Genomic DNA, 13,581 nt, shown 5'->3' with positions numbered 1-13,581 from the left:
TATTACTTCTTTTTAGAGCAAGACAGTGCCTCCTCTGATGGACAATGTACAAAAGAGATACAATACACAAAATGATGCCGACACTATTCAAATGGTAAACACTTTGATCTCTTCAGTATTGATTTGATACATTTAAGTACTCAAGATATATAGTGAGATTAAACTGTGGCAAGGTCAAAGTTATTTGAAGCTAAAATGGTAGAGTAGAGCCTTCGATCACGATTGGCGTATTTTTATATAGCTCATCTCCCTCACATTAGCTTGCCGAGAAGACGATATTTCCCAGATTCTGAAATGCCAGATTTTTCTAAATACAGTGCCAGGTTTCAAACGTTCAAGCGCGAGTTTCAAACGGTGTGCGGACAAAATATCTAATGCCAATATATCCCATATACCCGAAATTTAATCCTTTTGTTGAAACCAGTAGAACAATTATTTAGCATAAATTTTAGCTTTTGCATTGAAGGTCACAGGCCTCGTGGGCCGTGGCCATGCCTCAGCGAACCGTGCGACTTGACATGAAACTATTACAATAAAACATGGAATTTAAATATTAGTTTAGTTATAAGAAAACATGCTTGTAAAACCGAGTGCTAATTTGTAATCGGATTATTGAACGGAAGGATTAAACAGAATAAGTTGGGCACAATGGCATTGGGTATATTGGCACATTGGATTTTTTTGACTTTGCGTATATTGCCATGCAACAGTTTCAAGCATTTTTGACCAGCTCTCGACGATTGTCAAATTTTCTCAGTAACTTTGTCAGAGTTATTTAATCTATACCAGAGATACACTGACGAGGAATCGCACATAAAAAAAAAATCAGCGTTAATTGTTCACAAGGCAGCAATTTTGCATCGTTGTGTTTTGTTGTCACACAACAAGGCGGCTCGGTAATGTGCAATGGCACATAAGGTTCCGACCCCGCCCATCCACAATTTTGGCATAATTGTCTACCAAATGAGGAACAGATAGAAAAACCCAAAAATTATTTTTTGCGAATCCCAAAAAAGCCCAAGTCTTTTTCAAAAAATTCTGTATGAACGATAAGATAACCTCCAAAACAAATAACTCAGTGGAGTAAAAATTAATGCATTAGATTGCTGTTATATGTCAATATTAAGAAAGCGAGTCAAAACGAACAGCAAAATCAAACAGCAACAACAACAAACATTAATTACATCAAAAAATTTATGTCCCTCTTAAAAACTAAATTTAATAACAAAGTCAACATACCGTCAGATAAACCCGAAACTAAACAAAAATAACTTATAAATCACCAGAAAACATATGCGACCAGTCCATAAAAAGGTTTGGTAACAATTATACAAAAAAGAACAAAAACAGAAAAGTAAAAAAAATTAACTTATTTTTTTGAAACAATTAACTTCAAAGTAATAAATACCATTAGGAATAAATTAATATTACCACAAATTTGCGATTACCACTGCTTCTATAGAAGGGCATTAGGACCTGACCTTATTCATTTTTTAGAGCGGCTAAAAAGAACAACAAAGAACAAACAAAATTTCAATTGAAACTTGCCAGAAAACGCTGTCAAAACCGTCAAGCCAAATTTTGGCACTCAAAATATATTTGATTGCGCCTTCTTCAAACAGCTATAATGTAGTACGTGGCCATTCATTAGTAAGACTAGGTAACAAGTAGACAAAAAAGCGAAGTGCTAAAGTATGTAATACTTTTAATTTTTTTTTCGAAACAAAATTACATTCAATGTCATGAAAGGCATTAATTACAAAAAGAGCTATTTAAATATCGTCGTTTTTTCATAAAAAGGAAACCCTCGAGACCTGTAATTATCCAGAATATTTCTTGCATCTACAAAAAGAACGTCAAATATGACAAAAATCAAATTAATTTAATTTTTTTTTGTGAAAAAGCGGTGTCGAAGCCAGTAAGGTCATAACAAAATCTTTAAAAAAAAGATTTTGGGACACCAATCCCTTTTATTCCCTTGACACCCATAATGTCATATTTGACCTGTAATCAACTAACGAGATTTGGTAACAAAAAGAAACATAAAAAGAACAAAATTGCGAAGTTAAAAAAGTTTTTTTTTTAATTTTGGAAAACGATGGGTTTGAAAGTCATAAAAGCCATCAGCTATCTGCTAATTTCAGAATATCGGTTTTTCTATTCTTCCATGAAAAGCCAATGAAAGCTATCACTATACAGGAAATTTCATACGACCGAAACGACAAAGTATAAATGACAGTTAAGACAAAATTAAAAAATTCAATTGATTTCTTCAAGAAAGAGGCGTCGAGGCCATTAAAACGATGATTTATATCTTTCAGGATTTTAATATGTTCAATTGTGCTTTAATTTGAATGCTAATTAGGTGACATGAGAACTGTCAATAATGTGATAATGTGACAAAATTAGAAAACGTGAAAAACTGGCAAATATCAAAACAAACAAAAATCTAAAATCTTGTAGTATCAAAGCCAGAAAACAATAATTTCAGGCTTAAAACTGCAACCGAGAATAAATGTTAACTCAGTAGAAAGAAGAAGTAGTCTTTTTTTGCTGACACTAAGCTGGAAGTTGAACAAATTAAGAAAAAAATAGAGGAAAAGTTAATTAAGCCATTATTTATTGAAAAGTCAATTATTTTTAAAAAAGAAACGACCATAAAATTTCAATTAAAAAACTAAATGCATTAGCCTGGAGCTGTTTAGCAAGCGAATTGGTTGGACCTATCACTCCTGAGCTTTGATTTGATATGTTCTGTTCTTTATTATTAAAAAAAAAGTCTTTTTTTTTTAAAAAAAAGACCGGCTGATTACAACCCGATTTTTTTTGGATTGTAACAGTCCAAGAATGGCCCAAAACTACCCCTGTTAATACTTATTGTCCGTTAAGAATAATTGATTTTTCGAATGTTGTAGATATAGATAATTTCTGAGTTGAAACTCAAAATAAATTTTGCATTTTTGATAATCAACGAGTAAAGTTAGCAAAAAACGGCAAAGTTTTAACTACAAGGCACTCTCTGCGGACTCTGAAGTAGAAATAGCCCCCCTCTGAGTCTACAAAGATTGTATGAGTGTTGTTTGGGGGTGTACTGTGGGCAAATTTAATCAAAGTGGACTAAAGTAGCTTATTTCGTGCTGTTGTTGATGAAAAAGGCTAAATTTTGAAATGTTTATCCAGATTTTTTGACCAAAAAATCAAATCAAAACAATCAAAAATGCTTGTTTGTCTTCAAAAATAAAATCAATGACACTATTCTTAAAAATTATAACAAATTTTAGCAAAATTGACGAAAATTTAGGCAAAAATTCCGGAAAATGTGAATAAAAACAACGTGAATTCACTCTTCTTTTCTCAGAAGTTTAAGCCTCGATAACTCCCTGTAGAAAACGAAAATTAAAAAAATCTTTTTAATTCCATATTCTACGCTGGACGAGCTTTCTAATGATACCAGTCTCAACTCTCTACGATGAATATATCGAGCGGCGAAAATTCACGGAACAAAAAAAAAAACCCAGTTGAGTATATAGTTCCTCCCCCCTCAAGAGGGTCGGAACAATAATCTCGCACTGAATGTGATAACCTTAATGCGTAACAATCTAGAGCATGGTTAATTTTACCAAGATCTTGTTATGTTACATGACAAGATAACATTAAGATATGTGCAAACTTGCAAGATCCTTGCATGAGTATCAAGAGACTATATTTTGCCAAGAAACTATACCAAGAATGATTAACCGACATGGCAAGATATACCAAGTTGTAAAAATCAAACACCACCGTAAAACAATACTTAGCACGATATAATTAGATTAAGCAAGAGTTATCAAGAGTAATCAATTATCGGGAAATTAATGGAAAATTCAGCGCCCGGTTTCAACCAACAATTGGGCCTATTTTATCCAGTTGTATTGCAGCCTGCTCTATTCGGGGGAAGGAGAGGTGGGGTATTTAGCAGGAGCAAAACTTCCTCTAAGTGGCTTGAAATGGTGTCCCCAGATTTAAACTAAAAATGAAATTGTTTTCGGCACAGTTTTTACTTGACTTTTGTTAGTAAACTGCTGCCAATCGAGTTCAGCTGCTTAGAATATTGTGAACTAAAAAGTAATTTAGATTACGCAAAACCTAAGCCTAAGCTGAGGACGTCAAAATTACACAAAAAATCAAAACTGCCAAGCAGTTAAACGCTAATTTATATAAACTAATTGCTTATTTTGAAAGCAATCAGTTGGTTATGTCGTACATCTCGGAAGAAAAACTTAAAGTTATTTGATTATCTTATTTTCTTTGGAAATTGTTTTTCTTTCTCATATCAAGATTTATAACGATGAATGCCAAAGTATTCCAAGAGATATTGGCTTTTCAAGATCTTGGCAAGATATTTTAAGTTTAGCAACAATTATCAAGCTTTTGTAGGATACGACAATGTGTATGAAGTTTTATTTCTTTGGGCGTCCAACAAAGTGCTTCTCGCTTGCACATATAAACATAGACAAGTTTTGGAAAATTTGTAGGGAAATGCGTAGCAAGTAATGGAAAATTCGGTCCAAAAATCTGATCAAAGATTTTGTTTGTTTTTTCTGAAATAAAGTTTGGTCCATGACAATTCGTTTTTTAAGGTATTTGCAAGTGCGGATGCCTTCATGCGGGACATCTGCACCCTGCTGGGATCCCAGTCGTCATTCCTGTGTGGCCGCTCCTATTCCAAACTAGATGCCAAGATAGCTTCTCTGCTGTTGGTGCCTCTACTGTGCAATGTGGGCACTTCTACCGTGTCCAGGGTACTCCAGGGCAACAGGGGTCTGCAGGAGTACCTGTTCAGAATATACAGGAGGTATGCCACAGAGGAGACTGGGGGGACTTTTAGCGCTCTTTTTGTTATAAAAGTGTGCTCTTGTTGATTGATGATTTTCGGAGATCATTTTTGAAAGATTCATCCCTGGTTTCATCTCTTTATATCCCATAGATTGATCGTAATTATTTCGGATCCATTCTGCACCCGTGTTTTTATGACCCCTCAGGCCCATCATGTGTGACGTTTGCAATAGGAGTTTAAGAGGTAATAAGGCAACCGTTATTCGGGCCGAGAGATGGTTCGTAATGTTTTTCAGCAGCTGTTTTGAAAATTCATACAGAATTCTCGGCTGCTAGTTATCATTTTTAGTTATTAAATTTCGTTGGTTATCTTGCAAAAGACTTGCGAATGAAAATCATCAAACAAAAATGTCTTATAATCCAAAATAATGCTTGAATATCAGAAGACTGTTGTATTCCGAATAGTTTGACCTTTTTCAGTTATCTGAGACAACACATGCTTTACCTAATCAACTCAGAACATTCAATCGTTACATCGCCAAATCTCAACACCCTCGAAGTTCCCCATTTCGACCCCAACTTCAACCTCCAATCACTCAACCAACCTGACCAATCAGATTCTTCAGATGTGAGACTGATTTTAAGCAACTCATTCTCATTGGCTGATCTGGTTGTGATCTACACCCCAGTGGCCAATAGGAGTGGTCTGCCTACTCTGGACCACGAGTGCATACAACTGGCTGCCATGTTGAAATCGCAGCAAATTCCTGTCGTGTTCGAAAGTCGAGCGACAAAGTTAGTTTCAATCATTCGTTCTTTCCATCACACAATTTGAGTTCGAAGAAAATTGAGATTAAATTTAAGAGATTAAATTTTTTGATAAAATAAATGGGTGCCCTGTTTATTCACTCCTGTTCTTTTTCAACCCCAGAAATCAAGCCATTGCTTGAAACACTGCGTGCACGTTTTAAAATGCCAAAAGTCTGCAGTACCAGAACTTACCAAAAAATGCCAGATGTTGCTTCTTAGCCAGAGGCTGGCTTCAGTTGACTTTCTTTACTTTAAAACAAAACGTGTGCGTTTGTTTCGTGTTTTAAGCATGATTTCGTGACTCTGGAGAGGTCACTTCAAAATTCTGACTTAGCATCTTGAACCGCTTCGCCGTTCACGATAAACGCCAGAAGTTCTCTGACTTCAAACACAATGACGTAACCTATATTTAAAGCATAAAACTGGTACGTTTTAAATTTACGAAGCTCGGTGAAAGTCAACTACTGGCTATGTATAGAGGAACTTCTGGAACCCTAGACTTTCGGCATTTCAAAACTTGCATGCCTGGTTTAGCAGTTTTTTGAGAAGAAATGAGAAGAAATGAAAAGAAATGAAAACAAAAGGTTGCAGTAAATCAACGTCCTTGAAAGAAGTTATGCAATAGCATTACAAGGATGCTCGTTAATGTGCGTCCGCACATGATGTTCCGACCCAAACTCATCTACATTTTTGACTTAATTGTCAACCAAATGAAGAGATAACAATAATAGATGTTTGAGTTTAAAAAAATTGTAGCACAACCTAACTACTAATTGAATTACATAATGCCATGCCTCATTACAGCGCTAACAAGATTTGCCAATAAAAAAACTACGAGAAAAAAAACAAACAACAAAACAAGCAAAACTGAAATTTCACGGCAAAACCTCAATATCTAAATTTAAAAGCACCTAGTAACAACGTCAAAATGCAATCAGATGAAACTTTAACTACACAAATTTAATTTTTCCTAAGTATATCGGAGATGAATTTTTTTTTAAATTTCTTTAATGAGACGTGGTAACAAGTGCACAAAGAGAAGAAATATTGAGGCTAAATTCCAAAAACAATCAACAATTTTTAAAACAAATAATTTCAGAAGTCTTAAAAATCGTTAGCTTTTTACGGAATAATTATTGATAAATTTACTAAAAATTCAATGTGAAACCAATAGGGCCTGTCGTTGGAGAGACTAAGCCATATTAACGGACAAAAGATGCAGAAAAACTAAAAAATCGCGGAAACACAAATTGTTGAAGCCATTAAAATCATTAGCTATAGTCTCGATAATATCTTTTCTTAATTTCAGATTTTATTTATACCAATTCAGCTAAAATATACTGATAGAATAACTAAGTTCATTTGTGCAACATTTGAAAATCATTGGGATCTGTTATTACGCGAATGTGCTAAAAGAAAAAAAGAAACACACAAACGCCACTCACAAAACTTTAATGAAAACGCATATTGTCCAACAAACAAAACTTCAGTTACGACATTATATCAGCAGACATGTTAGTTTTTCGAATACAAGGAAATATATGGGACCTCTCAATGATGAGATTATGTTACAGGTTGAAGAAAAGAACAAGAACAACTGAAAAGTTGGAAAAATTTTTGTAAATATAAAATAACATAAACTTTAAGACCAATCGTTATAAAATCATTGCTTTGGGTAACATTAATCATTCAAACCTGAATTACAGGATTATGAGACCGGTCAGCAATTTACGGCTACCTAAAGCTTTAAAAAACAGACAAAAACACCAAACTCAGAAAAAATTGAGCGAGAAAAGTGTCGAAGCCATTAAAAAATGAACTTTTCAGTAAAAACTTTTCTAAATTCAATCAATTTTTTTAGCAGCAACGGGCTTCTTCCTTTTTAACAAATTGACTGAAATAAATCAACAATTAATAACAATTGCATTAAATTAACGAAATGTTTGAGAAACCCGTAGCATCAACGCCATTAAACTCAATACATAAGCTAAGTTGTACGTCGGCGGGATTAAAAACATGTTTGTCATTCATAGTTCATCATTTAGACAATACACTAAGTCATTGACTAAGAAATCAACAACAAATACAGGCAAACTTTAAAAATTCAGAAGAAAAGTGAGAGAAGAAAGTGTCGAAGCCATTTAAACCAAAATTTTTTTCTGAAAATTTTAGGCATGGTTTTTTAACGTCTTCTCTGAGCCAATGGAACTATCAATATTAGAATATTGTGATAATATTCCAAATGGAAACAAAATTTTGAAAAAAAATTATTTAAGAAATAAAAAATATCAATGAAAATTCGTCGCATCAAAGTCATAAAACCAGTAATTGAAGAAAAAACAGCTACCCAAATTAATTTTGGTCGCACTAGAAAATTCGGCATTTCTTTCATTACTGAGATTGACATAGATTTGGAAAAAAATAAGTTAAAGATAAAAAAATTTTCGAAAAATTATTTTTAAAGTCTTAACCGCCAGCTGTCCACTCAAAGCACTAGATAGGTTCACTTAGCAATCACTAGGAACCCTATTGCACTTTTAGTCTACACGTCTATGCCATAGGACTACAAACTAGAATCTCAAAACGAAAATCAAAACCTTATTAAAAGTTACGAAAACTCAGAGTTGAAACCAAAAAAACTTGAGTGATTCTTTGAAAACGAATTTCATGTTCAATGGGCATCATTTTACTGTAAATGAGGTTTGTCATTAGCGGAACTTTGATATAAAAAGTGACTATTTTCCAGGTGACTGAAAACAATAAGAAATATGAAAATTTTTCTAGAAAAGCTCTCAAATGGAATTCGAATTTTTTGATAGTAAACTTCCCTGTGAGACCAGAACTAGTCTTTTTATTCGCCCATCGCCTTTGGTCAATTAGGAACACAAAACTGTTTCAGCTTGTTGCGTGAAATGTAAATTTTGATTAATATATTTATAGAAAAAATTTTAATTTGAAGAAATTTACCCTTAAAGTGAACGAAATCTTGCCAAACATCCCGTGTTCACAAAAATTCAATCCTCGATAACTCCTCGAAAAAAAGAAATTCAAAAAAGTCTTTTTACTTTCGAATTCCACACTTGACGAGTTTTTTAATGATACCACTCACATTTCTCTGCGATGAATATATCGATCGGCCAGAATTATCTGAACAAAAAAAACCCATTTGAGTCTATAGTTCCTCCCCCCACTAGTGGGGCCGGAACAAACATCAATTATGTCCAGACTGTCCCAGAAGGAATGTGTCTATGTCCAGTCCATGTTCAGCCTGGGAAATTGTCCTGTGTTACATGACCCGTTAAATAATTGTTTTAGACTCTATATGCAGCCGGAGTTGCCATACCTTGAAATGAGACAAAACGATGGAAGCAAATTCCCGATCCCACGAGAAGAAATTGACCAGTACCTGAACAAGTTTGATGACACAATCAATTTCACTCAAGAACAGGTTCTGGCGTTTACAACATTATTATATTTCAGCGGCGTAACGTGAAGTTTTTTAGTGGTATTTGCTATTGAAACAAGACATAGATGAGATTTGTAACAAAAGATAAACTGTGAGAGTTGTGCGCAACATTTGAAATTCAAGCAACATTTGGTTTCAGCTCTTCTCCGACACCAATTTCTCGAAACATTAGGTCTTAGACAGAGGTCGTGGGAGTTGACAACTTCACTAATTACTAGCTACTTACATATATTCCATTGCAAGAATAAAATTTTTTGTGCCATAGAACAACCGAAAGAAAAAATTATAAGAATGTTTTTTTTTTTCAACTGAATATCAGTTGTCAAGGACACGCTGAATTTTATTTCAATATTGGAAAGTCGGCAATAAATCGACAGAACAAAAATCATCTAAAGACATGATAGAAACAGTTGACTTCCTGAAAACGAAGGTCAGTGTGGAGGTTGGTCAGTGTGGTGGCTGCACTTAACTCTTTCGGTCAGTGTGGCGGCTACGCTTAAGTACTAAACAAATCAATTCAACGCCAACTTAAGTTAGAATAGCATGACAAGCTAAATTCAATGCTACACTTATCGAATCCAAATTCATTTGTTAATTTTTGCAACTTTAGTATTATCAACATATATAGTATAGGTTGTTAGAACGCGAATATCAAATATTATGTGAATTTCAAACTCGAACTACTTTAATATCAGCAAATCATCATTTCCACGTAATCTTGAATTACGATATCAAATTTATTATTACAACAAAATTAGCTGAAATGGAGAACCAGTTACCAAACTTGATATGCCAACTTCAATGAAATTTGATCGATATGCATACGAATTCAGAGAGTGCGAGGCACCGTTTAAGGTATCCCGAACCCTGAACTCAGTGTATTCTGAGATGCTTACGACACAGTTATCTCTATCCAATATCCAATCAACAGTTCAGAATTGACAAGTAAAAAATTATAATTAGAGCTTTAAAACCTACCAAAAAGTAGTTGAAATTTGCAATTTTGTCCTTTTTAATTGAAATACAGTGCCTATTGAAGCAAGATTACTCGAGCACTAAATTACTTGTTATCGTGGGTTGTTTCTGTAGATCTTCTCAACGAGTTTACAGTTCAACTAACTTCACTTTTTGAAAAGAGAATTAACGTTGATATTGTCAATTTTTCGTTCTAAGTTGGAGAAACTTCGTTCAAAGCTCTTGCTGGTTTTAACGAAGCCCGACATACTTTGATATTAGTGTTATTTGAAGCCAAAAAAAATAAAATTGATTTTGGATTTAATAAATTATGATATGCAAAATTGAGTTATAATTTGATCTCTCTTTTGTGAAGGAGACTTGCTAGGAGATTGATGGTTTGCAAAACCGTAGCCATGTTATGAAACTATGTTTTTTTTTTATTTTTAGAATTTGCAATTTCGGTTGGTGTTCTGAGTGGTTAGTCAAAAGTCAAGCAAAATTTTAGTTTCCGTATTGTCTTGTATTTTTAGCGAAACAAACTGTTCAAAAGCAAAGCTGATTAATTAGCTTTTGCGACCAATTGAGTATCAACTAATGCTGGTATTCTACATTACAGTGCATAATGCAGTTCACAAAAGTTTACTGCAAAAAAACTAATATCAAGACAGATTTGAAACTGCTAAAAAGAATGGGCTGATGTTAAGTTCTCCTTGTCTTTGATAGGAGAGCAGCCGTTACATTTGATCCGCCGATGCCGAAAGTGGCAGGGAAACGGCTGACCAATCTGATGAAGAGAGCGCTGAAGGCACCAACTAACGCAAATCCAGCGAATCAACAGCGAAACGCCAGCGAGGAGCATCGAAAATTGCATTTCAATAGAAAAATAGAAGTGCTTAAAAGCTATAAGCAAACCAAAAAAAGCAGCAAATCAATTCAAGCTTAAGCTGCAAATTTTGTACAAAACCCGCAAAGTAGCAGCCAGCAAATCCCATACGACAAGAAGCTTCAAGATTAAGTGGAAGAATTCAACACTAAACGAAAGCTTGGCAACAAAATTGTCGACAAATCAGATCGACCCGACAAATTAAAGGTCTACCACCAGCGGACTCTTCATCTTTTAGAAGAATAAAGACCCAAGTAGCTGCAGCGTTGCAGCAGGCCTGAACCTTACTCAGGAAACTTTGTTTAAGAACATCTTCAACCAGAAAGGGAGTGCAAAGTTTTTCTCTCGATTCTTTGCCGGCTTTGCTTTCCAAAATTGAAATAATTGTCATTATGTCCATGACATCAGTTGAAGAAACCTATTTTACTCTATGATTATATGTTCTGTAAGCCCAATTAAACTGTTTTTCTGATGAAATAGTCAAATTGTTCTCATTTCCGCTGAATTGAGATTAATTTCTAGATATGTAACTTTTTTTTTGTAATCCGTACATTCTTTCAAGGTAATGTCACGAGAGCCTTATGATACATTTTTTTGTTGCTGAACATAGCGAATTTATCGAGTTATTCAATATTAGTAGATTACCGTCAAAGTAAAGACCATTTTTTAAGGACAAGCTTGCAGAGACTTTTTGCATGATCAATTGACACGTTTTCACAAAGAATTGATCTACTGTCTGCATTTTGAATGATATCACAATGTTTTACACCAGGAAATTCCATGGCAGTTATTTAGGGAATTTATAGACTACAGAATGACCCTAGTTGCCTATAAATTTTTCCAAAATTTTTCGTTGGAATAACAGTCGTGCGAGAAAAATGTGATAAATTTTGCTCGACTCTTTGCTGATTACCACATCGCTACTGATATTATGCAAACCAGTTATCTGGCAATACCATCCGAAAATTTTTCAATTTTATAGAAATTGTTTCTTGACCGTGCAAGATAAGAGTGACAGTTCACTAAATTGGCAATCATGAAGAAAATTTTTTCAAGATCTCTAAATAATGTTGATTTGACGCTTTTCTGTTTCTGAATATTGTTCAAAATCTCTAAATAATGATGACGAATTGGCATTGTTCTGTCTTTTTTGATAAGGAGGAGGAGCGTGAACACCTTTTGGAGAGGTGTGACGTGAGTCTGTTGCCAGCTGTGCTCTACACTCTGTGGGCAGTGAGTGAGAACTTCGAGTCACTCACTCTCCACTGGTTCACAAACAAGTGCTTTGAGTCAAACAAACTACAGAGGGCCATTGTCAAAAGGGTCAGTTATATAGGCAGTCGAATGCAGGCTGTTATTACTGTACACGATTCATATTAAAGTACTCGGAAATTCTGCTTAAAATGAAAATCAATGAGAAGTTAGGTTTGCTTCCTTTGCCTCCAATTTTGTCCTCTTTTCACTAACTTTTGGCCTTTTAATGATGTTTTGGCAAGCCGAATTGTTAAAATCGGAATTATTAACAATGACACGAAAGAGATAATTCAGTCAATGTTGACGATAAAAATGTTGATACGCAAGAGTAGTTCATGGCAGTGAATAACCCGAAATCAGATAGTTGTTGAGAATTCAAATGACTTTTCAATTCATGAGCAATTGCTCGAAAACCCGATTGTGTGGGTTTTAATTCACATAATAAATCAGCATGAGAGTGTTGAGGGGCGTATAATCTGAGATTTGCTGTGATTCAAGCTTGGATAATGACCTTGAACTGATAACTAATAGCTTGACGATGAGTTAATAAAGTCAATTAAGATGGTCTTACCAAGCCATGTATTAATTGAGCTTTTAGATTTGAACAAAAATGCTTCAACTGAGCAGATCTTGTTTGGGTCGCGTTCCTCAACCTGGGTTCAATTTAATTTCAGGACGAAGTGATTCGGTGGATTCAGGATGAGATCCACTGTTCAGAACAATACCTGTCTCTCCAGTCATCAAATGAGGTATCAAACAAAATTATCAGTAAATATTTCTGTACAGGGAAATACCACTTGGCGTTGGATTAATCAAAGATAGCTTTGCTTTTGATTAAATTTTCTCACAACTGTTTGGACCTGCCCTACTTGTAGCTTATGGCCCTCGATAAATAATTGATTCTTTTACATCTTAATATTGATATGTATTGCTTTATATGGCTAGCACCACTTCTTATTATGCTATTATACCATTGTTAGCGCAAGAACACACATAAAAGGAAAAAGTTCCCATGTTTTTGAGCTTGATTCATTTTTGTATAGCTGTATTGGACATTCAAAGGGCAGCTAAAGAAGGGGAGCAAAATTTTGCGCCCCAATGGCGTCTGTTGCCATCAAAATTCTTTTGGAATTTGTTCAAAATTTCTTTCCAAATTTGCCCAATTTGATCTGTTAGTGTTCAGCTACTTTTCACGCTCTTTACAGGGTCTACGTAATAGTCTAGGAGCAAGATGCAAAAAACAAGTTCAACTACCTTGAGATTAGTTGGATTCATTTTTTAGAGAGCAAGCCAGCTGACCATGTTAGCAGCCAATTTGACTTGATCGGCATCCCGATAAATTTCATTTCTGCAAAAACAATATTAGAGCCAAGATAATAATACTTTTCTGACCGGG

General features: G+C 34.5%; 1 protein-coding gene across 1 annotated transcript in view; it reads left to right on the top strand.

Annotated features, from left to right (window-relative positions):
* Positions 1–13,581, top strand: part of LOC142339047 (uncharacterized) — a 135,228-nt gene that overhangs the window by 78,074 nt on the left and 43,573 nt on the right. The window contains exons 21-26 of the mRNA XM_075388704.1: positions 17–94; positions 4,620–4,834; positions 5,296–5,610; positions 8,941–9,073; positions 12,090–12,254; positions 12,860–12,934. Coding sequence (XP_075244819.1) covers positions 17–94; positions 4,620–4,834; positions 5,296–5,610; positions 8,941–9,073; positions 12,090–12,254; positions 12,860–12,934 — 981 coding nt within the window. The remainder of the gene's footprint in view (positions 1–16; positions 95–4,619; positions 4,835–5,295; positions 5,611–8,940; positions 9,074–12,089; positions 12,255–12,859; positions 12,935–13,581) is intronic.

The sequence above is a fragment of the Convolutriloba macropyga genome, chromosome 5, assembly GCF_964194025.1.
Source record: "Convolutriloba macropyga chromosome 5, txConMacr16.3, whole genome shotgun sequence".
NCBI classification, from domain to species: Eukaryota; Metazoa; Xenacoelomorpha; order Acoela; family Convolutidae; genus Convolutriloba; species Convolutriloba macropyga.
This window is presented reverse-complemented; position numbering and strand designations above follow the sequence as displayed.